Here is a 26,806-nt window from a genome sequence, read left to right as displayed (position 1 = left end):
AACAAGCATCCTCGATTTAAAAGCCATTTTAACAGACAATCATCAGAATTTGTCTCATGATCAAATGAAAGAAGCTTTGTTGTAAAGAGATTAATAAGGCAATGCCATTTATGGCCTCTTACATATAGAATCTTTTAATTTACCCTTAACTGATCATTGTCTTATAAGAGAAATACACATTTTAACTTATTTAATAAATGAGATTAATTTTAACAGCAAGTAATGGAAATGTGTGGTTTTAGGTGATAACAAAAGAAAGCCCAGCAGCCAGTTTTATACAAGCTTTATTTACAATGTCATTTTTAGCAGTGTAGGAAGCACGTTTCATCAGTAAGCCCTCATTGGACAGGTGCTATAATCCAAAGTTGACAGGATTTCTACTTTCCTCATTCTTAAAATGTCTACACGCTTCCCAAGTCACATACTTATGTACATAGTGTGTTTGTATACAAGCTATATAAAACTTGGCAAATGGAAGGTTATTTGCTACTTCAATACGAATTTTTTTCTTTTTCACCGAGTAAAAAAAACAAAACAAAAACCTACAGCAAACACTGCACGTTATGATTCCGACTTGTTAACAGCTCCCTGTTCATATTTTCTTGCTAATACAGTTTGACTGGTCTCCATTGTAGGTGCGCAACCAGCTAACAATAGAGAATACTGGGTAGTCATTTCATCTTAAGCACGTTTTAAAAGAAAAATGCACCACATTAGGACAGAGTATTGTAGGATTACTGCTTTTCTCAATTAGAGTTCGGTTAATTAGAAAACAATGAGTAATAACCTCCGCATTAGGTAACTTTACTTTGTACTGACAAAGAAGTGGCATTGACGAGGTCTGAAAGTAGTCCAAACTAGCCGATTTGATGTATTATTAAAGAACAAACAGATGCAAATAAGAGCAACAAAACACAGGAGCTGATTTTACTGGGATAAAAGGGGTTAAGACATTGTGCTTTTTCTTAAGGGAGATTAAAAAAAAAAGAAGTTTTCCTCAAATCCCTGATATAAATCTCAACAGGTCAACCCCAATGTGGATGTGTTTCATTATATACAGATTTCTTACCAGCGTATGGGGATGGACGGTTAAGAGTTCTGTGGAATAACATTTACAGCTGAAACTGCAGAGGTCACAGGCTAATGGTTTCGAAAACTCTGGGACAAGACACCGCCGTACTTTGCTACTGACTTCATACTTGAAAATATTCATCCACTACTCAGTTTTGGAAAACAAAAATGACTTGCAGAGATAACATTTTAATGCAGTTAAACATCCATCCTCAAGAGCTAATGAACCTCTTTTCCCACTAAAAAGAAAGAAAAAAACAAAACAAAAAACCCACCAGTCTTTGCAGGCATTAAAAAACATGACCATTTGTAGGGCTGAAGTAAATTATTACATTAAAAATAAAGAGTGATTTGTTTGTTAAAGCAAAAGAAAAAAAAACTTTTTAAATAAAACGATTTCTAAGAAAATTCTCCTACTTAAGAAACGGGAGGTACATGTAACTTTGCACTTGTTCACAAACTTTATCTTCCTTTTGTTGCATAAGACAAGTATTTAAATGATGGATATATTACATCTACTGTAACAATATGAGTGGTGCTATAATACTACTAAAAGTTTAACACTGCTGTACAAGCAGCAAAAGAATAAGCTGTTAAGATAAAAAAAAAAAAAAAAAAAAAAAAAAAATGCACACCATGAACCATTTAAGCTTATGTAACATATTAAATAGAAGTAAAATAGATTAAAAGCAGAGAAAAGCCCACATTAAGCCCAACACAATAATTTATGAAGTTAAAATCCATATTTAACATTTTTCCCCAAATAACAAAATAAATGTGTGTGTAAGATCTATTGTTACAGAAAGAAAAGGACCAAATTAATGTTTTCATATAACAAATTAAAAAAAAGGCACTAAATTGGATGATGCAACCATCCCTCTTATTTAAATTAATGTATGCAGTCATACTTTTGACATACATTTAACCTTGAGTCCCCGCTTTTCAATAGTTTCATAATATTTAGGGAAAATAATGACATTTATTTAAAGAAGCTACATAAAATGTACAATATTACTCACAGTAACATCAATGTTTCTCCATTACTAATACTGTAACATGTTTAAGTAGTAGGCGTCCAAATACAGGATGCCTCTCAACTGTCTGATGTGAAGGGCTTTAAAAAAAAAAAAAAAAAAAAAAAAAAAAAATTATATATATATTGAAGGAGAGTCTATAGTCTATGGTCAGCAGGACCACTGGAAACCATTTCCCTTTTAGTATGATGAACCAATTTTACTTTAAGTGAATAGACAGCACATTAGCCTGCATGAGCTAATGCACGGTTTCATGTCTGTACTACCAAGAATTTTCAAAGGCAGGTCAAATGCAAGGTAAAATACACCAAGATATGGTAGGGCACAGGTTATTTGCTTCTAAAAAAATTATTAATCAATTAGGAATCAACTGAAATTTGGCTAATATCAGAAACACTATGTAGATGTGCGTTTAACAAAACAAAACAACAAAAAACTGCAAGCAGGCTTAATGGGGGCTTTTACTGCTTTTCAAAACACATCTGTAACAATGTCTTTCATTTAAACACTTTATATTTATATCTCTGCAAACACTTTTCGGGCAGCATTGTTGCCTTTAGTCCAAAACTGGTTGCATTCAATACTTGAGGTAAAAGCACTTTTAAGATGCAATCTAGCAACATGTTCAGGGCTTTCATAAAAAATACTTACTGTAGAAGTTAAAAACAGAATGGAGTCCTTTTTTGTTATGCGGACTGATTTGCAGGTTATACCTCTCAAATATTACCCCAATCCTCGAGCCACACAAATAAACAGATTATGCAGGAATATGTCATTGAGGTATCACTAAGCAGCCAAACAAAATCAAGTTAGACATAAATACTAGAGAACAGGCCTATTTAAACCCAAAACTTGACTGACAGATAACAGAGTTACTCCACTCCTTTTTCCTGGTTGTTTGTAACATAGGTGTGACAGACTTGATGCAGTGTGGAAGCAAACAAGCAGGCATGTTTATGAAGGCTACAAGAGGGGAGGAGGAGAGAAGGAGGAGAGAATGTAACAAAGAGCATCAGGGTGTGGGGAAAGGAGTCGGAATGGTGGAAAAATTAACAGGGGAAAGGAGAGCGAAGGTTTTCTTTTCCAATCCCGTTCCTCCCCGGGCTTGTCTGGAGGTTATAATGCGTGACACCGCAGAGGGTTGTTAGTGCTCGCGCTGCTGCTAGTGGGCTGGTTATTCGCAGACTTGAGTCAATGCAAAGTCATGCAAACAGGTAGGTAGTTCATGCACGCGTGCCACAGCCTAGCCCAGCTGGGGGTCAGTGTAGGCCACATAAAGAACAGGCCAGGCTACACAAGGCTCGGGCAGGTCATTGGTGTGCCAGTCATGCAGGGACATTGCTGTTGAGGGAGGGGGAAAAAGAAAAAAAGAAAAGAAGTAATGGTCAGATGGCAGGGCTTTTTAGCCTAAAATCAACAATCTGCCCCTGATCTAACAGCAAGCAAAATTATTTCAAGGTTAGTAAGTTATGATTCCTGATATGCGTTAAAACTGGAAAATGACAACGGAACAAACAATCGGTTAAACACATATTGAGAAAAGCATACCCCATTCAAGACTCCCATTTAAAGTTATATACCTGTATGTAGTGTGCATTTTAAACACCCTTTAGCAAACCTGGAAAAAAAGTGCTTTTTACTGTGACAGCAATGAGCTGATTATAGAAAGTGATATGGAACAGTCCACTCTGATGTGTGACACTGAACAGGTCTTTATGTCCACTCTGCAGATGATCCAGAAACTAAATCTCTTTCAACAGACAGTCCTCAGGTCTAAAACTCTCCAACCATCTCACCGCTAAACGTTCTGTGAATACATTATTTTGTCACGTCATATTAGGGGGAAGGTAAACCTGACAGATTGCCAAGGTACAGACATTTATATCAAACACTATGGCACATAAGGTGTTGTCTGTCAACTCTGTAAATGCTGGTGGCTCCTTGTTCTCTTAGATACTTAAAACTAATTTACACCAGTATGTACACTAGCACAGGAAATCTATCAAGTCTTAAATTGCACCACCTGGAACAATTTCAAAACCTAAAGAGGTCTTTTTTTTCTTCTTCGGGAAAAAAAGCTACCATTCACAATTATTGCTGCACCATTACCAACAATCATGCAGTCCTATTTGAAATCACTCAATTAAATCAGTTAGAACATTTAGCAAGCAAATCAAAGATTTACACGAGACATTACATAATCCTATGCTTCGATGTATTTTCTGGTCGAGACTGTGAAATGAAACACTGACACATTAAACTAAAAGTTGCTTTTACCTCCTTAAAGCTACATCATAAAGAGTTACAATAGATGACGCAGGACAGAAAAGCTGTCAAGTCCACTGCAAAAAACAAGCTGAACTTGAAAATGTTACTACAGGTAGAGATGTGCATAAATACTGCATGAACAGGTAGAGAGGTTCCTCTTATCAAAAATTACAGTAACTTGACAAGGACACGCGATTCTTCTGAGCCTTGCAGTCTGGAAAACCTGCATGGCACAAGTTTACTACATAGCACAGGTTCAAGAAGGTCAGTGGTAGAGAGGGAGGAAGAAAGGATGTTTGGTGTGATTGGTCAGAACCTATTAAATATGCTGAAGCCTGATAAAAGGTAGAAGTCTTGCATGATGGGCGTCAAGGTAAAATACGCTTAGGGGGAGGAGAAAAAAAAAAAGGTGCAAGATTTGGGGCAACCTTTCTTGGCATCTCTACCTCATGGATCTGATCAAGAAGGAAAAAAAAAAAGAAAATCAATCGGCAGGAAATGCAGGAAAACATTTACTTCCATTAGAAATGAATGAAAACAGAATGCCTCAAAATAGGCACATTGTTCGGGGGACTTGTAAAATAGCTGGCTGCAGCATTTCGTGCCCTACTGCCATCTACCTGGCGGTAGCTGACTGGGCGTGACCGGGATACTGGCGCCGTGTGCTGGTGGCTTGTCTCTGCCGGGCCAGGAAAGACTGACCAGAACCAGTGTTGGCGAGTCGATCTTCAGCAGCCTTCTTCTGCAGAGACATACCCTGGTAAAAGAAACAGAGGAGGAAAGCTTAAGGCCCCATTTGAAAGTCACTACAAATCAGCAACACTCCAATCAAAGACAGCCCTCAAGAAGGAGCACAGACTGTTAACACACATATTAAGACAGTCATTAGATTATCTGCTAGTTAGTCCACCAAGCCTGAGGTATAGGAAATTAAATTAGCTGACATTCAACATTAGTGCTGATTTAGCAGCTCATGAACAATAATACCAGCAAATGATCAGATATATAATGAGCAAACAGCCATTGACGTTATTGAATAGTCTGTGCTGCCACCTAGTGGTGATTTTCTTGGGCAAACAAAAAGGGGTGTTTACCCTCTGTGGTAGAGAAATGTATTATATCTGTTATCTACAGCAGAAAACATATGCAACATTTAAAAAAAGCTCCTATTATAACATTTTTGTTTTTCAATGCTTTAGTAGATGCTTTGTTCAGCTATGAATTACTTCCTGACAGTAGCTATTTCTGTGTATTGCTATTATTACTTGCTTGGCCACAAATCTCAGCTGTATGTGCCACAGTGCATTTTAAAAAGAAGACCAATCGCCTGTATCACCAGGATTTGCTTCAGACTGTAAAGGTGCTCCTTACCATATTGTACCAGGCTGACACAATCAGTTTCTCCTCGTGATCTCTTTGGCTCTTTGTCTTGTCCATTTCTTTCTGTTTGGAGGAAACATGAAGGCAAAATCAACCTTAGAGTGGAGGATGTTTCTAAAAAAAAATATTGGCACGTGAGTCTATCTATTACTTATTTTGCCAGGCCCCTTTTTCAGGCACCCTAATTCCCAACTAGATGAGTGATTACCTCCAGTGAATGCAACATCCTCTCCTTCTCCTGCAGCTGGTTTTTCAGGGCTTGGACTTCAGGACCTGAACCTTGGTTCTGTTTGGGGTCCAGCGTTCGGATTACCTGTGAAGGACAAATTCAGGTTATGTTTGGTTTTTTTTGTGTCCCATACAGCCCGCCCTACAGAAGACTATTCATTTATGGACCCTTTGCTAGTAAACATGTACTCACACTCTTGGCTTTTTCGAGGTATTTCTTGTATCGCTCCTCCATCTGTTTCATGTCTTCATCTTTTTTCTTCAAGGCCTCTTCCAGCTCCTCCACTCGTTGGACTGAGAGGGGAAACAGCATCTTAGTTTAGATTTCCTTTAAACTGACTCATACATTTTAATGTCAGTGCATGAAGAGTTACCTGTACAGCAACATTACACACAAAATGTTTTAAATGTCAGCGTGTTTTGCATATTCAGATATCACCGTAAACTCACTGCTGGTGTTGTATTTCGGCTCTATTTCATCAATGAAGGCATTTTTCTTCAGCAGCTCATTATTCAGCTCTTGTACTTTTTCCCTAAGAAAAAGAATATCGCACCTTATATCAGGTAGCTCACAATATGAAATGCAGAATTAAGCGACATGGGCAAATTAAGTTAAAACACACTCACATGTGCTCCTCATATTTCTTCTTCAAAATAGAAGACTGGAAGAAAAAGAAGAAAACAAACAAAACGGGCAAACGTGTTAGAAATCGTGGTATCAAAATTCAATCATTCCTGTACGTTGAACTGTTTTTGGAAAAGATCGTGATCCAAGATGTGGAAAGATGAAGAGATGAAGAGACCTTCAGTATAGTCAAAGTGTTGATTATACTGAGAATGTACAATTAAAGCAGGAACCTAATTTCTTTACATTTTGAATCAGCACCAGTCCCCAATTTGACATCAAGGCGACGTGCAGCCAGTATAGACAAAACTCATTTTCAGAGTACTGAAAGATTACATGCTCTGATTGCTACAGGGAAGCTAGAGGAGAAGACAAGGACTTTGGGGTTTCTATCAGGGGAGGGGATTTAAAACTACTCACAAGAACAGAGAATATTTGCGACTTGCTACTACTTTACTCTAAAGTGTAAATGCTACATTCGGTTACACATTTTTGTCAATATAAAAATGTTTTAAAAAGCTATGCAAACATCAGAACTGAAAAGTCTAAAAGCTGCAACTTGCTGAAATCACAAAGATATACTTACTATAGTCTGACAGTGGAGAACAGTTTGAAAATAACAATAATAAAAAAAGAACAAAATGGCAAAAATTAAAAAGAGGTGCCAGATGTGACATACAATAATCTGACAGTTTCACATCTTTGATTCTCACATAAATGTCGCATCTGTACTTTCAATGTTATTTGTTTTCCATTCTCTTCTTTCTGTTTGCATGATTTTATACACTGTTCTCGTGATATTGAGTGAAAGGAAAGATGAGGCTGATACTGAGATCTAAGATCTACAGTGACGGACAAGAAATTAAACCAGAAACCCCACAAAAGAAAACAAGTTTTAGATCAGTGTTAATCAGGCAGTAAAGACAAAGTTAAACATGCACGTAAACTCTCTTCCTCACATCAACCTTCCTGGGAGATGCTCCAAATCGCATTTTCTTAAAAATCTGTTGTCCCATACTAGGAACTAGTTTGGAAGAGACAAGGAACAGAGAGGAGGGCCATGAAAACATTTAGCATCAGAGGTGAGGCGGCAGGCAAATGTATTAATAAGATGGAGAAAAATTAGAGTTGCTGAATTGCTGAGGAGCTTGTATTAATCTCGTTCACTGTCGCAATCAAGCCTCAAACACCTGTCTTTAACATGGCTAGGCATCGTCCCAAGAAAGCTAGTGTGTCTAATGCTACAGCAGAAATAATTGTAAATAAATAAAGTATATCAATAAAATGAATAAATAAAATGACATATGTGCAGAAAGGGGAATGCAAAAGCTGTTAGAAGTTGTTAATGTTTACAGTGCATTGAGGTAAGCACAAGAATCAAAAAGGCTGATGTTGTGAAAAAAAATGTTCGTTGCCTTTTTCACTATTGCACATGACTTTCCAGGACCTAAGCCATCAGTAGAAACAGAGCACTGCACTCTCTGAAGTGTAGTTTGATTGCTTTCTGTGTTTACTGCCACCAGTAAACTGGTGCTGGAATTACACACAGTACAGTATGAGTACATGAGTACAAGCATTTACTTACATCATCTGCTTTTGAACCCTGTTCTTGAAGATTCTTCTGTAGCTCCTCTACCTGACTCTGTTCCTCCATCAAGCGCTGATTTATCAACCTAGATAACAAGTACAACGTTTCACCACAGTGTTGTTATTTTCAACAAATCAGTGACCAAACTGCAAAATAAACTGTTGTAGATCTTAGAAGGAGATTTTTAGCTGAAAAGTCATTCACTGGAATACAACAAGGACAAGAACAACTGTGTGGAGAAGTAAAGGCGAGAATGACCCACATTCCAGCACACAAGTGAAAATGTGGCTCAATATGAAGAGACCAAAAGGAAGAACAATATTATTGTTTGCTCTTCTCAGATTCTATATCAGTGAGACACTGGGTTCAGTAATAGGTGATTTCCTGTTAATACCAATAAGCTATGTGTCTTTGTGCTCGATGCCAACCTGTTCTCTGTCTCCAGTTCATTTTTTCTCCTGTTGGCATCCTCGAGTAGACTCTGCAACAGTGCGATCTTCTCATTGTCTGATCCCTCCTGAGCCAGTTTCAGCATCTTGTTTTCATGCTGAAGACGAATCACGTGTTCTCTAGAAACACAGAAGCAGCGTTAAACTCAAATAACAAGCATACTTGTTTTATACCACAGTCTCAAAAATGCTTCAGAATATTAATCTAAATGATGAACTTAAAATTCACAATATTTTATGTTATTTATTTTTTGTATCATCTCGTGTTAGTATAGGGCACAACGTGCAGAAAGGGAAACCTCAACCACAACAGGAAGAGGGCTCACTTTGAAATGGTGTACTCCTGTGCACGGAAACATACACACAAGCAAGCTCAGGTCAAGTAGTGAGTGTAAGTGAGATATTCACTTCAGCGTAACTAATCACTGTAGTGAATCACCTTATTACAACACTGTCTGCTTAATGAATTATACCTATGGCCTGCTCCGTTTTAGTGCTCCTGACAGTGTTACAGCAGTGGGTTAAATCTGACAAATTCCACACTTGAGTCAAAAATGTTATCTACACAAATTTGGTTGGATATACCCTGTATTTAATACAGCAGGAGATAAAGCTTGAGGTCAGCCTCGTCTTGGGCTCTAGTGTGACAGACAGCCAAATGAATATAAAGCACCTGAGAGCCTTACATTCAGCTAATCACCAAAACAGCAGGATGGGTAGGAAGCTTTGTGTCACGCCCTGTTTTTAGGGGATGGCACATGAATCCATTCCAACTGAAGAACTGTTGTTTCCAAACAATTTATTACTGACTACAGGTACTGACTACGACTTTCAGGTGAGGTGCAGTTGGCTGAGGGACTGAATTTTCAGCTGCGAGTACGACTCACTGTTTTACAGTTCAGATCAAATTAACAGGCAACAGGTGCCTCTTATAAAAGCAGTATGCTGATACTGAAAAGTCACCAAAAGACATCAACTGGAACGAAAAGTCATTAGTCATTCACAAAACAACATGTTTTCATCATTTACCTTTACAGTAAATGAACTGCCTGGATGGGGTTAACCTTCCCTCTCCCTGAAAGTAGCTTTTAGAAGATTTGTATACAAATCCACATTTTTCCTGGGTTCACAAGTACTGAATAAAAATTTAAGCATATTATCCAGCCAACAGAAAATCCAGCTGTCCTGGAAATCTGCTGGCAGTCTGATGTAACTCACACTCAATTATTACATAACGCTCTACAGGGTTTTTAAGCTAAACCCATCCACCATAAAACAGCAGAGAAAGCCTTGAAGCGGGCTTGAAACTATCTGGTTGTAAAATAAATTACACTAGAGACATACTTTACTATCCAAAATTTAGGAATCAAGCCTTAAAAAGCGAATTTATTTTACTAGAGCATTAGTTATATTCTTTTTGCATAGTTTGCTGTTGTATTTGTTACTCAATTATTAGTTTTTTGGTCTTTTTTATTTTAAAAACCAACTTCTAGGATGATCTAATATCATTATTGGATCTGTCCATCATATTCTTCTCTTTCATTTAAAATAATCAAACTGGCACAAAAACATATGGGTTAAAACATATACACACACACACACACACACACACACACACATACCGCATCTCTGGAGTGGTGATCTCAGCAGCCAGTGAATCAGAACCATCGTTGCTACCCAATGGGAATAAACCTTTAAATGCAGATATTAGTTGTAAATAAGATGAGCAAGAATTCCTTAAACTTATAAGAGGCAAAGCTACACCTATTATATTTCAGGACAAAGACATTTCTTCACCTGATGTGAACTGTCCCTCTTGAGCTTGAACACAGTGTAGTTCCTCAATAGTTTCCTTCAATGAATCTCTCTCACTTCGCATACGCTATAAAGAGACAAAGAGTCAAACGTGTGAATGAGCGAGACAGACAGAAGGTCAAACAGCAGAGGTGCAGGATCTGGAATCAACATCAGTGTGCTTAGTAGTAAAACATTTCCAGTAAAATACTTTCCAGACAGCTGGGCGCAAGTACCAGTTATCAAGAGCCTTTGGTCAAAATTTCCTCTCATGTTAAGTTACAAGGTTTGGCTTTTCTAGCTGTAACAAATTTGATTTCATCTAAAAAGAAAAACAGGTCTGAAAGAACAGTAAAGTGGCATATTTCATAAAAACAAAACAAACAAAAAATTTAAGTAATTCTTTTGTATTTCATCAGTCCTAATTTTAGTCACATTAAATATACGTACATCTTTTTCTTTTTGTAAAGAATCGACTTTCTCTTTGAGGCGTTTATACTCAAACTCCATCTTGTCCGCCTTTTTAGACTCCTCTGACAGTCTGTTCTGAAGTTCAACCACCTGTGAAGAGAGATGACAGTTCAAAAGAAGACCTGATCGCTAAAAAAATGATTACACAAGCATGAAAATTGTAAAACAGAATTGGAGTACAGTACTAAGTCTGGGAAAATGTAAAACTTATTTATTTAGGAACAGGTACCTGTCTCTTGTATGTCTCCAACTGGGCTTTGGCAGCATTCGCCTTTCGTAGCTCTTCCTCTAAGCCAACATTAGCCTGCATTAAAGCTGTGGTTTTCTCTTCCATAAGCTTGTTCTGGAAAATACGGACATACATTTTTTAGACTGAAAGTCATGTTTCACAATCTGATTTACACGTTTTCAAGAACTACAGTGTTAAAAAAAAAAAGTCAAGTAGCACTCATGAGAATAAAAGCTGTATTAAAGTTGCTGTGTGTGTGTGTGTGTGTGTGTGTGTGTGTGTGTGTGTGTGTGTGTGTGTGTGTGTGTGAGAGAGAGAGAGAGTGAGAGAGAGAGATTGTACTTGTCTTCTGAGCAGTCCCATGTCCTCCAGTTTCTTCTTGTAGTGTTCCACGGTGCCCTCCAGTTTTGACACCTTGTCAGATGAGTGCCTGCGAGGAAAACAACAAGCAGTTTTATTTTCACCACTGTCATACTGATCCTGCTGATTTCCACACTGGATTAGTTAAAGTTTAGTTTATGGACAGATAACAAGCTGTAAAGCTAAAAGTTTTTTAAGCCATAGTGTTTTCTTGGCTCTTTTATTTTCTGTCCTTAGGCCAATACATCTACTAATGAATGAATGCTAAAATTAAAACTTGTGCTTCACAGCACCTTAGCTAGAAATTACTACAAACAACAAATCTCCAATCTTATTAGTTTTTTTAGTTTGTTTTAATTTAATAATCTTAATATGTTAAGGGTTCGTTTTGCATCCTCAAAATACCTGAGGACATCGATCTCATCTTTTAGAGACTGGGCCTCATCAGCCAGTGATGTAAGGTCTTCATTCTGGGACTTCACATCCAAAAGTTCTTTTTCCAGCTCCTCACAACGGATCCGGTAATCATCTTTTGCTGCCTCCAACCTAGAGGGAATTAGAAACAAGTGTCATTGAGCCTGCAGATTTTGGGCATTACTCAATTCAACCCTGACTTGTTGAAATTCCTTTCCACGTTGCATGCAAATCGAGACCTGAAGGTTTCTTCCTGTAGCTGCTCCAGTTGCGTCTGCAGCTGAAGATGTCTGCGTCCAGCAGGGCTGTTTATATCCTCTATGGAGTCAGACTGGTTAAGTCTCTCCATTAAGACCTGGTTTTCTGCTAGCAAACTGCTCTTCTCCTCTTGCAGGGCTGCCACCTGGAGAAAGGGAAGTGTTGAAGAAAAGGCCAAAGAATGGGATACACGAAATCATGAGTGAAATGAGAGGAATGGGATAAGAAAAGGTGAAAAATGGGACAGCGTGGAGAAAAGAAGGATTAACGGGAACACAAAAGGTGTGGAAATGATCGATTGAAGGGATTTTAAACACATGAAAAGAAGAGATGCAGAAGGGAAACAAGTTAGAGATGATTTATAAATTTCACAATGTAGGTAAGCTACTTTAATTTGCTTGTTTCCTTTACAGCATCCAGGTCCATTAGTGTTAACAAACACACACCAAACACACCTTAATAAGGCAAATCAATTAACTCCAACATGGCAGAGAGGGCTACATGGTTGGTGTTTTCTCAGTGTGATGGGCAAAGCAAAGCAAAAGCTGCTGCTGCATTTTAATGTAAACAGTAAAAATTAGCTATATTGATATAATTTGTTGAGAGAAAATACAAACCTTTTTAAAAAAAAATTAATATAGGGATTTTTATTAATTTGCCTGGATCAAGTCTATAAACATGCCTTAAAACACTGGAAAATAATTTAATTCTTCTGGGACTTTAGGAAAATTATCTAGTGAATCTATTTGCTCTTTTTTTATTTTATTTAAAAATGCATTTCAAACTAATATGGTGTGACTCACTCTCTCTTCTAAAAAGCTTAACACTTCCATGTCTAAAATTCCTACGAAGACTGTTGTGAATGTGAAGCAGGGGAACTTTTCCTTGTGAAAATTCCCTTAGGGCAACAAAACTGTATCACATCAAAGATGCGAACCAGACAGCTCAAAAAGCAGGAAACAGGGTGGAAATCAGCTGCAATTAATTCCAAAACCAGCACACAGATTCCTCAAAAGATACCAAGTGCCTTCAGGTACAGGCTTAATAATTTTGCTGACTGCTTTCTGATCAGAGTTATGCAACCAAAAAATAAATAAAATAAAAATTTGAAGACTGCATATGTTTAAACAGTGATGAACGCATTCTTCCAATAAGTGACTCATTTCTGAATTCAAATGTTAACCTATTTCCCTCGCTTTCTACTATTGCTGTGGAAAAGCATGGGACACACCAAGGTAAAAGAAAGCCACATCTGACACAGCCAGACCAAACTGCAGTTGTGCCTGGTGTGCTCCAACAGGACAATGTGTACAGTTGCACAAATGCTTGTGCACAAATGTGTACACATACATGCGCACAGAATTTGGAAAAGAGGAACCTGTTGCAAGCAGGCTAAAGAAAAATCACACACCATGAACATAAGAAAGAAACAAAGAAAATAAAGTTTGGATTTACCCTCTCTTCTAGCTCATTAAAGTCTAACCTCAGTCTATCACGCTCCTCTTGGGCACGGAGAGCCTTTAAACCAAGGCAAACAGTATTGAAGGAGTAAAGAGGAAAGATAAGAGGAAACTGATTCAACACAAGTGGAGAGCAAGTATTCCTTTAAATTACAGCTCCACTTTTTGGCAACAACTGCAATTAACAGAAAAAAGCATCTCGGTCTTTCATTTACAGTGAAGATTTTGGTCTGGTGGGTCGGATCGCCAATTTGGCAAGGAAATTATTAAATAAGGAACTATGGGACATGCCAATCAGTAGCAACTGAATCAACAATTTTGATGACATCAATCCAAAAATGGAGCTGCTTTTAAAGTGTAACTAAAAATATCTGTAAACTATATTATGAAGTATGACACTTAAGTAACAAATGAGTTAGAGCAGAAAAAGTAAGAATAAAAAGTTGCCAAGTTGTTCACAACCTTATTGTAATAGCTTGTAGTGGAGTGTAGTGGCAGAGTAAATGTACATGGTGCTAGCTGTGAAGAACCGAAAACCACTGGGCGTTATTCATACAAAACCAACCTGCAAGTCAAGCTCGCGACACCTCTGGGCAATCTCTTCCTTGGTAGCCAAAGCATCATTCAGCTCCTCAACTGTCTTCTTCAGCTGAAAACAGATAAAATCAAGCATAAATCAAGAACTGCTGCTCCTCAAAATGTTTTATGTAGTACACTTAATAAAAAAAGGAAAACAATTCTATGCAGACTTGTGAAAAATGAAGTACATCCTTACTATTTTCATATAAAATAAGAGGGTAAGTAGCAGTCAGGTGCTGCTAATCAGTGGATTAACTGATCAAAAAAAAAAAAAAAAAAAAAAAAAAAGGACAACTTTTTTTTTTAATTCAATCTAATCCAATAGCAAAGAAGAAGGTTTATAGAAAGACTGAAATCATCCACGTGAACAATATAAAAGCAGTAAAACTACACACAACAATAAAAACATTGTTGTTTTTATTGTTTTTATTAAATCTACATCCAAAAGACACCAAGTACACAAAATCATAAGACATAATCCTCCAAAAAAATCCCCCCCAAAAACAAACAAAAATCCACAAGGTAAATAAGAGAGACATAAAACTAAAGAATGCTACTGCACAGGTAATAAAAAAGTTTAGATCCTATGACATCTTACTCGTGTTCTTCTCCGTCTGCAGCCTGAAGGAAGTGGTTCAAATTCTCTGAAGGGGATGAATCTGGCTCAGCACAATAGCTCAGGCCTTTCACACTACCTGCTGCTCATATACAGCAGGGAGTAGACTGTGGGAAAACTATTATTTTGCTGGCTACCTTCACAACTTTGTTTAAACCTATGCTGTTCTTCGCTCTAACATGATTATGAGAAAAAGTTCATAGAAAAAGACTGAACAAGTATACAAGTATGGATAATTTTGATGGGTTGCCAGGATTTTTTTCCCACTAAAACGAACATAGAAACAAGGCTTAGGTTTGCAAAGCTACTTCTGAGCAAAGCACAAGAGCTCTGGAAAAAAGCAGATCTTTGGACAGACGACAGACAAGACCAAACCAGAGATGTTTGGTGACAATTCACAGGAAAAACCAAATACAGCCTATCAGCGCACCTCCTACCATCTGTCAGCCACAGGACATGGCTGAAAGTGTGTGATATGACCAAAATCTCATATCCCGATATAAGAATTCTATCGTCCCGATAACGATATAAATCACAAAAATGTAACATTTTCTGTAAATTCTGTGAATCTCGGGCAGCTCGACTTGCGTGAAGTGTTTCCAGCTGGGCGTCATGTAGCTGGAGTCGAGTGGTTTAACCGATGCATGAAACTATACATTTTTAGACATAAGTTGTAAAGGCCGCCATTTTCTTTGTGAGTATTTATTACACGGCGTGCTGTGGGGAAAAGCCTGTTCTAACGTTTGAGTCTAAGGTTTATTTTTTAGCACCTGGCGGCTCTTTTTTACTTCTCATCCGTAAATAATCTGCTCTTTCACGTGATTCAGTTTATTTTGAAAAGTCTCAACAGGATCTTGAGCTTTATTGTGAAAGGTTTATGTGGAACATAAACAAGCGGACACGCGATGGTGTTACCGTCGTTGTTGCTAACCACAACGCATAAAAACTGGCGCTTGTCCATCCGTAGTGTGATTATATTAAATATAAGAGAAAGAGAGAACTTTAAGAAATTAATATAGCCACTACAGTGACCATCAAAACGGTGAAAAAATATTGCCGTAAACAGTTTATTTTGCGACACCACGAAACAAACGATAGCGTAAAATGAAACGATAGACGTTTTTATATCGTCATCCGATATATATCGAACAGCCCTAGTATGAAGCACCTTACAGTAATTGAGTGGATCATGAACTGATCTGTATACCAAAGTATTGTAGAGTCAAATGTGAGGCCATCTGTCTGACAGCATGGCCAAAATTGGGTCATCCAACAGACCTATTATCCCAAGCACAGCAGCAAATTTACAAGAGAATAGCTGAAAAAGTAACGATCACGCTGTTGCAATGACGGAGTCAAAGTCTAGATCTCAACCTGAGTGAAATGCTGCATAGGATCTTGTCAAAGCTTGAAATCTACATACCTGTCTGTCCAGATCCACATATGAGTCAGTTCCTCCTGTAGCTGGAGTCTCTTTAGTCATCAGCTACAGATACAAACAAAAATGATTAGAAGTGCAAACAACACTAGCGATGAATACCATTAGTTTTATTGGTATCAATATTACTATTTATCATCAGTATCATTCCTGAATCGAATAGGTTTCAAATTTATAATTAACAGTACCAGTGACCAGAGTGTGTTTTTTATCCATAAAAATGTGACCAGTTAGCTGTTGATCACTAAAAAGCAAGAATCAAAGATTCTTACTTTCATTTATTAGTTATTATATGCACATAATACTTTTTAAAGGTCTAAAATAGATAACAAGGTACCTCTTGGATGGCAGTCATGACAACATGCTGCACCGATTCTTCCATCACCATTATGGTTTTGATGTATTCTAGGGAGTAGAGAGAAAACCAAAATTATGACTAAGTAAGTATAAAGTAGCACATAACTTTCTGAATCAGTGGGTAAAGCAGGGAGACAACACAGGACACTGGCCTCTTAAATCCAATATTCACCTTGTTTCTGTTCACAGGTGACAGCGCAGCCCAATATAAGTTGTAACATCCTTCCAAGCTCAGCCGCATCAGAGTGTTCTCCAATAAGATTAACATCAGGTAGTGGGAAGTCATTAATATCCTGGCCTAAGACCTAGAGACAAGAATGAAACATGTAAGGGTTATACATTGTATTGATTTGTATTTATTTATCAGGGGCAATGCACAAGAACATGAATCTCCTAAGAGAAGAGATGCATTGTACCAGATTTACATCAGTTACTAGATCATTTCTATCCACAGTCACTGGGGAGATCAAGCAATAAACACAAATACACAAAATCACGTAAGCAAGGAAAAGTTATCCTAACACAAATTCAACTGGTAGTTCCTTCAATAAAACACAGACTGTAACACAGCACCAAATCCCATATAACAATTACTGTCACACATAAACACAAATAGATCAAGAGGATAAAAGAGAATCCCCCTTTTAACATCACATGAGAAAGAGTGGCAATAAACAGTAGTTCAATGAGCATATTCCACTTCCTGCCAGCTTTAAACAAAAAGGCAGATTGGAACAAAGCAGAGTTCCTTCTAGGAACTTCACAGTCCCCTCGAGCTGTGAGCTCCAAGCTCTGGTTGTGTGTTCTGGGGGGTGGCGCACAATATTATGAACAATTTAAAAAAGTGAGTTGTACGTCTGCATTTTTTAAAGTATTTTACATATTATATACACACATATACAGTGTTTTGGGGTTTAGTCCATCTGGCAACCAGATGAGTGAAAGAAATAGTATTCACTGACCAGTTGCAAGTCATTGCTGGAAGTTGACTGTAGTTGCTGGGAAAACGATTGCTAGAGTCCCAGGCACATAGGCCTGTGTAACCTGTCGCAAGGGAAAAATGTGTATTCCTCAACCAGATGGCAATACCGCCTTGTGATTGTTTTGGTCACTACTATATTGTTGCGTTTATAGTTTGATTGGAAGTGATGGACTTGTCTACAAACTCTTGCCAACTACTCTCCGAGCTGTTAAACTGTCAAAGGTGAAACAAACCAGAAATGATGAAGGTCTTTTTACAAAGTAAAAGTTGTGCCTCAGTGCTGCAGACAACACGTTTCAAAGGGCACAACTTTTACTTTCAAGTCGAATGGTCTACATTTCCAGTAGGTATCACACTTTATGAAGTTATCCTACCCCTCAGCTAGAACAACACGACAGATAACCTGAAAAGTAAACGCGATTAACTACAGACCACCGTGGCAACGTCTTAGCAACCTAGCAATCGGTAGTTGTATCACATCCAATAAAACAGTAAATTTTAAACAATAAAATCACATCAGAAACCTCAAGAACAACTGGATTATTATGACTTGTGATGACTTAAGCTGACTGGAGTGGAGTAGACAATCACTTCTCCTCTACAAGAATGTCTGGATGTAAAGTACTGAAAGTTCATTTTAAAATCATTATAGTAATGTTAATACTCTTACCTCCTGGATATAGTCTAGGATGCCTTTCAAGATTTTCTTTAGATTGCTGATCTGTAAAAGAGAAGAACGTATATTATTAGTAAAATTCAGGTTTACTCAGCAAATACTGATAAAAAAGAGACCATTTGACAAAGCCCATCTCATGCACACTTTGCTATTATTGAAATCAAGAGTAAGTCATGTTTACCTTTAACCTCCAGTTGTCTCCAACGTCTGGCTTGATTCTACTAATCCAAACATCACTAAAATACACTACATCTCTAGAAATTTCAGACAAACAGACAAAAAACAAAACAAAACAATGCAAAGTGGGCTTTGGTAAAAATAAAAAAAAGCATACCAAATGAAATGACTGGGGTTTTTTTTATTCATTTGTGGACTATGGATTTAATATAACTTTATAGAGATTAAACTGTATTTGTTTACCTAAACTTTACAATGATGTAATAAAATTAATCAAAAACTGATTAGAAACATTGCATTTTCTTTCTACACAAACATTAACAGTAACTACTTACATTTTCTGTAGAACTTGTGCCATGACAACACCACTTGTCAGGTCTTCTACAGTCTTGCATGGAGCCTCTACTCCAAATGTCTGGATCTGAAATAAGTAAACAAAGCGCTGGTTACAGAACTAAACTATACACTTATACAGGAGTAACCAGTGTGTTGAAAACAGTATAACATGTTTGAAACACTAGAAAAAACCTATTATAAGATTAAACACCCTATTTTAGGGAATCCCTTACTCACAATCATACTGTCACAGCTGTATGCTGGCCAGTATCATCACACACTTATCTGCTGTCCACTGAGCAGATCCACCGTAAGCATTGCAAATTTTATAATGGTGTCTTTTAATAACTCTCAATCATCCACAGTACTAACAAGAACTCACACTTATTGCTCTTGCGGACTTCACTTGTCATTCTGCTCAATTTCTATTATATCATTATTTCATTATGTCCCTTCTAACTATTTCACATGTCTTCTCTTCCTACCCTCCATATTTTTCTGTAGCATACCCCTCAGGCAGAAAGTCTGTTGCCCAGAAAGAAGTGATATCAGTCTGCATGCCAACTTTACAAGAGCCAAAGGAAGAAGATACACTAAGAAAAGGGATGAAAAACCTAGTTAAAATCCTGTTTGTACATAATTCTGTCTCTCTCACTTTCTATTATATAGTATAGTATATACATAATGCAAGACCTCTATTAAAAGTAAAAGCCAACCAGCTGTCCACATATTTTGCTCATCAACAACGACACAGGTTAGTGAGGTTTGTTTCTTGCGTCAATCAATTTTTCTGTGAGTGACATAACAAACTGAATGAATGACACAGAGGTACCAAAAAGACACCAGCAACTTTGTCCCGGTTCTACCTGCTTGTCTCTGTGAGTGTCATCATTTTAATTAATGTCTAGTACGTTTTCCCACCCTGCTTTGTTATGCCGGGGTTGAAACTGAAAAGGCTGAACTGAATACATGTTTATCTCGCTGCAAGTCTGAGAGACTGACTGGACCAAGACTTTTACAAGTGTTTGCTGTCACTACCGAGTTTTAACATTTATTTAAAACTGAGTGTTTTATCTTTCTTTTTTTTTTTTTTAAACAAGATTAAAAATGAAAAATGAATTCACTGTTCTACACACACACACACACACACACACACACACACACACACACACACACACTTATTGATAAGTGGAAGAAAATGGTTGGATGGATGAATTTACTGTACTAAACTAATTTTATTTCTAACTATTTTAACAGTTTCACACTAATTTATATTTTAAGTTAACAATTTAAGTGTGGGACCATGGGAAGTGTGTTATTATGTCACAGAAAAGCAACTAACAGCACTATTTCATCATTAGGAAAGAACAAGATTAGTAAACAAGAAGACACTTGACACTGTGCACCTTAGAAGGACACAGCTCGTGTGGTATGAGGGCAACATGACATTGCAGTAACATCCATCTACAAGGAAAGCTTTTAGACTACAGTTGTATTTAGGCTGGACATGAAAGGTAACGCTACAGTTTAGATGCAAATTTTGAGTCTTTTCCGCTTGTCTTTTTTTTTTTTTTGCTCTGTAATTACATTGGGGGGCCAATTAGCTGCAAAACTTTATCTATCACTGCTTTCAAAATAAGCGATTTGTCAAATAGTCCTAGGCAGCAGGAACCGAAAGCCAGACACTGGCCAGGAGCCAACACAAAAGAGAACCTAAACAATAGTCGTGATTATGTAACACCAATTACTGGGGAAAAGGCAGAGAAACTTCACCTGATTACCCACACCCACAGTTTTCACTCCATCTACCAGCTCACTTAAACTCTTTTGCCAGCTTTAAAGTACAGGATACAGTTACTTACTAACTTCCTATATTTGATGCAACTGGGATAGACGATAATAGCAAGACTTGCCTCTTAAAACATTTGCTAAAGCAGCAATAAAATCATAAATCTGTAGCTTTTAAATGTGTTAGCTTTTTTAGACAGTATTAAAAATATGTTACTAAAATACGAGCACGACAACAACACAAATCCCTTTTCTTTTGAACAGCCACTGAGTTAAGAGGAACTGAGACAAGACAAACATCTAAGTAGAAACGGCTGCATGGATCCCTATTGTTATGAACTTAGTACTGCACAACAGCAATATTTGGTCTGCATCATTTCCTTTTGCAGGAAAGGCAGACAAGGAAAGAAAATAAAGGATGAGCCAGCCCTGCAAAAACCACACTGACCACTAACAAACATGACACTATGCCGGGCAGTCCTTAGCTGACAACACGCTGTGAGAGTTGTACAAAAGAAATGAATTCACGGCCCCTGACACGCAATGTGCTTTTGTGCTTGATTTAACGTATTACCTCAAGTCATCTTAAACCAATCAGCTACTTTTCCACTTTGCTGACTGATAAAAATTTTCCTTTCATTTTCGTGTGGCTGTAGCTTGAAAAAGATCCTACACTATTCTTTCTAAACAATAGTGGCTTTCATGGTAATGTGAGCTTGACAGCTTTAGCTTTATGTCCCACTGTCCAAACCAGCGCAATACATACAGTAACACTATATAACAAAGCATCGGAAAGGAATGTATGCTCATGTGATTTCTACTAAAAGCCAAAGCTGACCAGTGCAGGTGGGTTGCTTTATGTGCAGGTGTAGGACATTGTGCAGTCACGTTTTCCATGAATGAAGCCAAGTATCATTCTGTTCAGTACACTTATCCTCATAAAAACACCTTTAGAGATTAGTTAATTATGTCACATCTGGTGTCTTGAATGTTGATCAGGCACAAATCTAAAAACAATTAACCCAGCAATTACATCAGTCACAAATAGCCAATCAGCCTTCAATCAAACCTAATGTTTATCGCCAATATGCTGGATTACATCACTGAATATAAAAAATATGATTTAATTTTATATCCATCCTCTTTATAGTCTCTACGTTTATGTGAATCAACAGCTAAATACATGCAATCGGTAGTTACAGAGGACTAAATCTAGTTAGTATTTCCTATGCTTTGGTAAATACTGTCTTGGAAAGAAAACTTTGGTGATAGACCTTTGTGTTGCCTCGACTAAAGGGCAACAGAATATGAGCCCCAGTGTAAAATATTATATATAATATTTTATATTTTATAATATAAGCCTAATTCAAACTTTATTGATTTCAGATGGGATGTCAACTTTTGAGATAGCGCTAGGCTACTAAATGTCCTCTGAATGACATCATCAGCTCATGTTCCAATCAGCTTATTTTAATTAAACTAATCGTGGAACCCTGAAGCACTCGTCCAAGAGCAAAACTGGGCTAATAAATGTCCTCTTAATTATCAGGATCACCTTCCATTCAGCTTGTTACGATTATACTAATCAAGAAGCCTTGAAGCACTTACCAGAGAGCAAAACAAGGCCAACAACCACTTCAGCATCTACTGGAATAGTACCGTCTGCACACCCTGGATTTTTATGAAAAACTGCTTCGACAGCTACCCTTTTGTCCTGCTCAAGGCAACTTCTCTTAAACAGTTTAAACATAAATGTGAACATGTACCAGTACCTACAACACCTGCACAATCTCAATTCCACTACTGTTAAGAGTTTTTAAGTTATTTCTTCATTTTACTACACACTGGGCAAGTGGGAAGCGGTCCAAAGATACCTTCTAGATATCCACTATAGTCCCTAACCTATGTTTAAAACCGAACTCTGGTTTGTTTTCCCCCTTGGTGTGGTTCACTTTTATAGATTGTGAACACAATAATCGCACGCAGGTGTGGACAAAAACAACCAATTCGAGACCCTTTGAAGATGTTGGTCTCAGTGCGGCTCCAAATGAACTACAGAGCAATTTGTTTATAGATGTGCAAAAGTCTGTATGGGCTAGCAATTAGCCGTGAAAAAACCCCCCCAAAATTTTCCATGTTCTCCAAATGTCCAGAACACAGCACCTTCTTGCTGTAGTTTACTTTTATTGCTCCTTCCGCAGATCCATCTGGCCAATAAGCGGAGTGAAAATTCTCATGTGATTTGTAGTGAGGAATTTTGCTTCGCTTGGAGCTCACTTGGATTTTTCTCTGCGTTAAAAGAAACCAGGCAAAAGCGACATGTTTACTAGCACCCCATATGGAAAAGAAATAGTAAAAACTTTTTACTCATGAAAGTGGCCACTTTCATGAGTAAATCATATAAGGCTTACATGATTTACTCGTGAAAGTGGCCACTTTCTCATTACTTTCATATATTGTTTTAGTAAGTATCCAAAACATACAAGTTTCATTATATATATTACATTACATTATATTACAATTATATATAATTTTTCAATGGATCTTATATCTGTTTTCACTCTCGTATGCTTTTCATACAAGTTTCACACAAGACAGATACAAACTTTATAAGATTTATATATATATTTTCCATATGGGTCATTAACTGATACAAACTATAGTTATGAAAAAAGTATCGTGTAAACTGAGGTATTTGGAGGCTCTAATTTTGCTCAGGTTCAGCTCACAAGTCAGCAGTGTATTAAAAGGGTTGATCAGGAACTTCGCATTAGACTACCTGGTTTACCACAAACATTTTTGGCCATCACAGATAATTCTTGCATTAATAAGAACACATTGACTGACAGTATAGATCATAAAGGGTCACTGAACCAAAACAATGCTTCATCAAGATGTGTTTCATAAGCCACTGCAACACGTAAACTTGGTTTCATATGTACTTTTGGAAATGAGCGTGTAGTGAAAAGTAAAAACTCAGCTAGTCAACCAAAAACAATAAACAATCATGTTATTATAAATGTCAGCTGTAGTACATAAGTTGGTGGTAACACATGGGGTGGACTGAGACCCAACAGGAAATCCACACCTAAAAGTTTGCAGTAACAGCTGGGTCAGGACATGCTCAGCTGTGGAGAACGTGTGCACGACTAAATAAAGTTTAGAATGTAAGCGATCACGTATTAAGAGGCCGGATTAGCCTTTTTCAAATCTGCAGCGAATCGAAACCCTAAATCACAACATTGATAAATACACCAGACTAACCATCTCCGGTGTGTTTTCTCAGATTTAATGGTAAATGGCTGATTCTCATATAGGGCTTTCTACTCAAGCATTCTGGCCTTATACAACATGTCTCATTCACACAATAACTTCTCTCTATATCTAAGTGCTGCACATTCACACGCTGATACATGCATTAAGAATAACTCTGGGTTCAGTATCGTTCCCAAAGACACTCTGCCACGCAGACTGGAGCAAAAACGATCAAACCACCAACCTTCCAGTTAGTAGATGACCTGCTCTACCTGCTGTGATACCAAACCTTCCCAAGGGCAAATTAATGAAAAACAACAAAAACATTCAATCCTGTGGCTTTTATTCATTAATTCTTTTTAAACACCCAGTAATTTCATATAATGACAGTAAAAGTACATGATGTGTATTTTCCAGTCATGTGCAACCCTATATATTTAAAGTATGAGTTGAGAAATATCACTATATACTAAATATCTAGTTAATTTTTCATTAACAGTCTGGATAATTACCAAAGCTACACACACTCACATGTAGCATGCAGTGGGAGATAATCACGTGTTCTCACTCCGGGAAATATTCCACTTGTTTTAGCTGTGGGCGCTTGCAAAGCGGACCATTCAGCAGGCAGGATACATGAAGCTGAATGGCTCACCGTGAATTTAAAGGATAATTGCCTGCATTGCTCTTCATGCAAACACATTTGGATATTATAGACTTTGAATTAGAAAGCTGGGAAGGTAAATAGTGTTTCTCCAAACAAATCTAGTATTTACAAAGTCATTAAATAGTACTTGCAAATTTAATTCACAAAGAACATGCATGAAAATCAGCTATGCTTGATCTTAATGCGGCACTAATCTAAACCAGTAACACTTGTCTTGTTTTAATCCTGATTAGTCACTGATGTATCTTCACTGTTAATAGGCATGTAAGGTATGTGAGGCATGTTTGCCAGATTCATTATCACTATGACAAAGGTTTACCGGGCCTTTTCACAAAGGGGAATCAATTATTTTGTGCTATGTGTGTAAAACTAATCTGTGGGGTCATCTACTGCTCTTCTTGACACATCTTCAGTGAAGTTTCTGGAATCGCTGGATGTTTTATGGCTTCAAGTATCACACAACAACCTCCAGGTGACCCAAGTGAACCTGCTCAGAAACCAGCTTGTGTGCAGATATGCTGACATTAGAGAAGCGGGGTAGCGTGCATGAACTCGGCTCCAATATAACCAACACCAGATGGATGTTTCCATTATACAATTCTGACATTTCTACCTCTAGAGTATTGTGACAACATGTAATTTTTCCATGCAGAGTTTTCATAATGTTCCATCCAGTCACATGCCTGAGCAGCACTTTATTAACCTTAAGGTCACTGGTTTAACATCAGCAATCCTCACGTCATACTATGGTAAATGAGGATGTGACAGCTTTCCAAGTACAACGTGTTATGCCTTTTCTAGAAACCCAGTGTTGGGAGACCTCATTGATCAATGTAAACATATACCAGTCTGCAGCACGTGACTCTACAGTCCGACGCCTTTAGCTTAAATCACTGTTTTCAGCCTCTGAGCATCAACAATATGGGGTAATGTCTGGTTAAAAATCCAAGCCCAAGAAGTTATTTAGCATTAACATTTTATTCAGAAGAAGGAATGAGGAAGAAAGGCGAACATAATAATATGCTACACTGAACAACGATGACAGGAATTTAACCCCAAAGCAGACGCCGAGCGTTTATCCTCATACCATAAGAAAAGAAAAAAAAGGCTTGACCAAAAGAAGCTTTAAATCATAACAAGGCCAATGCGGTTTGACACAGCACTCGGTAGGGATTTAGTAAACGAAAGCTCAAATAACGTTAGATAAAAGCCCGATTACACAGCGCATGAATCAAAAATCAATAGTTACGCCATGGTATGTGGTGTGCTGGCGGCTAGCAACCAACACATCAGCAGCTAAACACAGCAAACAGCTGGCCTGCATACGTAACCACTGTGAGGCGAGTCATTTTCCTCTAGCCAGCTAACGTTACTCCCGTTAGCTCGTCGAGCTACCATTAGCCTAGCTAGCGTCGCCGGGGCGCCGGAGAACCGTCTGTCAGCGGAAAAACAACTATAACTCGATTACTTACCCATGTTAAGAGGCTTTCACACACTTCCATACGATCCAAAGACTCTGATGTACTCATCGTGATCTAACGTAGACCGACTTTACGTGGCGAAGAGAGCCTGAACTTGATAGTCAGCTTCATACACTCCCGAGATCTCTGGCTCTCTGGGTGTCTCACAATCCGTCCGCCAATGGTCGGGTTCGCTGGTTCGCTAGTCCGGCGTCTACCAGAGGCGGGCTGTGTGGGCGGAGTCTATAGTTCGTTTTAAAGGGCAGTTCTCACTTTGAATGTACTGTCAGGTATTAATTACAGGAAAAGCTAGTCCACAACCAATTATTATTTCAAAAGAATCCTAACCTGCTCTGCCTTTCATGTGTGCCAGTTTAGCTGATTTAGCCTTTGCTTGAAAACTAGCACAAAACAAGCACCAAATGAAACATTCATCTATTTATGGTTCTAAAATATGTAGACACAATCACAGGCAAAAAAACAAAACAATCCAAGGAAATTATTTTTTTTTTTGGCAAGCAAAACGGAAGCAGCGCATAAACTTGGGGAGACATACAGCTGACTCAGTGCTGCGTAAAAGCATAAGTCTAAATGCTTATAGAGAGCACCAGAGGGTACTTCTCCCAGTGAGACACCCAGTGAGGTTTAAAAGAAAACTAAGCCAAAATACAGAAACAGTTTGTTAATAACTAAGTCCAACATTTGATTCAATAACTTGTTCAACTGATGATATTGTTGTTGAGCTGTAGCTCTTAAGGTTTGTTGTAATTTCTTTGAGCATTGCATAGTCTGACCTAGGGGTGGATTTTTGGGGACATCCACTCCTGCGAAAATTGGCAACTGTCT

The 26,806-nt window shown here is 37.8% G+C and overlaps 1 protein-coding gene across 3 annotated transcripts; it reads right to left on the bottom strand.

Moving 5' to 3' along the window:
* Window positions 1-268: 268 nt before the first annotated feature.
* Window positions 269-26,173, bottom strand: hook3 (hook microtubule-tethering protein 3). 3 transcript variants are annotated; one of them, XM_084935029.1, is made up of 24 exons: window positions 25,973-26,173; window positions 18,790-18,875; window positions 18,459-18,531; window positions 18,272-18,322; window positions 16,792-16,924; window positions 16,600-16,667; window positions 16,248-16,310; window positions 14,195-14,278; window positions 12,151-12,314; window positions 11,903-12,043; window positions 11,480-11,567; window positions 11,138-11,251; window positions 10,888-10,998; window positions 10,441-10,525; window positions 10,266-10,335; window positions 8,623-8,763; window positions 8,192-8,279; window positions 6,609-6,643; window positions 6,432-6,514; window positions 6,175-6,275; window positions 5,962-6,066; window positions 5,745-5,816; window positions 4,994-5,130; window positions 269-4,828 (listed from the first exon to the last, which is right to left on the bottom strand). In XM_084935029.1, the coding sequence occupies exons 1-24, from the start codon at window positions 26,027-26,029 to the stop codon at window positions 4,816-4,818; spliced, it is 2,163 nt and encodes a 720-aa protein (XP_084791155.1). In that variant the 5' UTR covers window positions 26,030-26,173; the 3' UTR covers window positions 269-4,815. The 3 variants fall into 3 exon arrangements, with proteins under 3 accessions (XP_084791155.1, XP_084791154.1, XP_084791156.1); XM_084935028.1 differs by having other exon boundaries at window positions 269-3,446; XM_084935030.1 differs by having other exon boundaries at window positions 269-5,130.
* Window positions 26,174-26,806: the final 633 nt, after the last annotated feature.

Source organism: Perissodus microlepis, chromosome 7 (assembly GCF_051167445.1).
Source record: "Perissodus microlepis isolate ML-2025 ecotype Zambia chromosome 7, ASM5116744v1, whole genome shotgun sequence".
Taxonomy (NCBI): Eukaryota; Metazoa; Chordata; class Actinopteri; order Cichliformes; family Cichlidae; genus Perissodus; species Perissodus microlepis.
This window is presented reverse-complemented; position numbering and strand designations above follow the sequence as displayed.

Excerpts from the sequence above, each read along its gene's own strand:
- hook3 (XM_084935028.1), bottom strand. The coding sequence starts at position 26,029 with ATGAGTACATCAGAGTCTTTGGATCGTATGGAAGTGTGTGAAAGCCTC. Across the intron at positions 18,876-25,972 it reads GTGAAAGCCTCTTAACATGG|ATCCAGACATTTGGAGTAGA; the intron begins GTAAGTAATCGA and ends TACTTATTTCAG. Across the intron at positions 18,532-18,789 it reads GCACAAGTTCTACAGAAAAT|AGATGTAGTGTATTTTAGTG; the intron begins GTAAGTAGTTAC and ends TGAAATTTCTAG.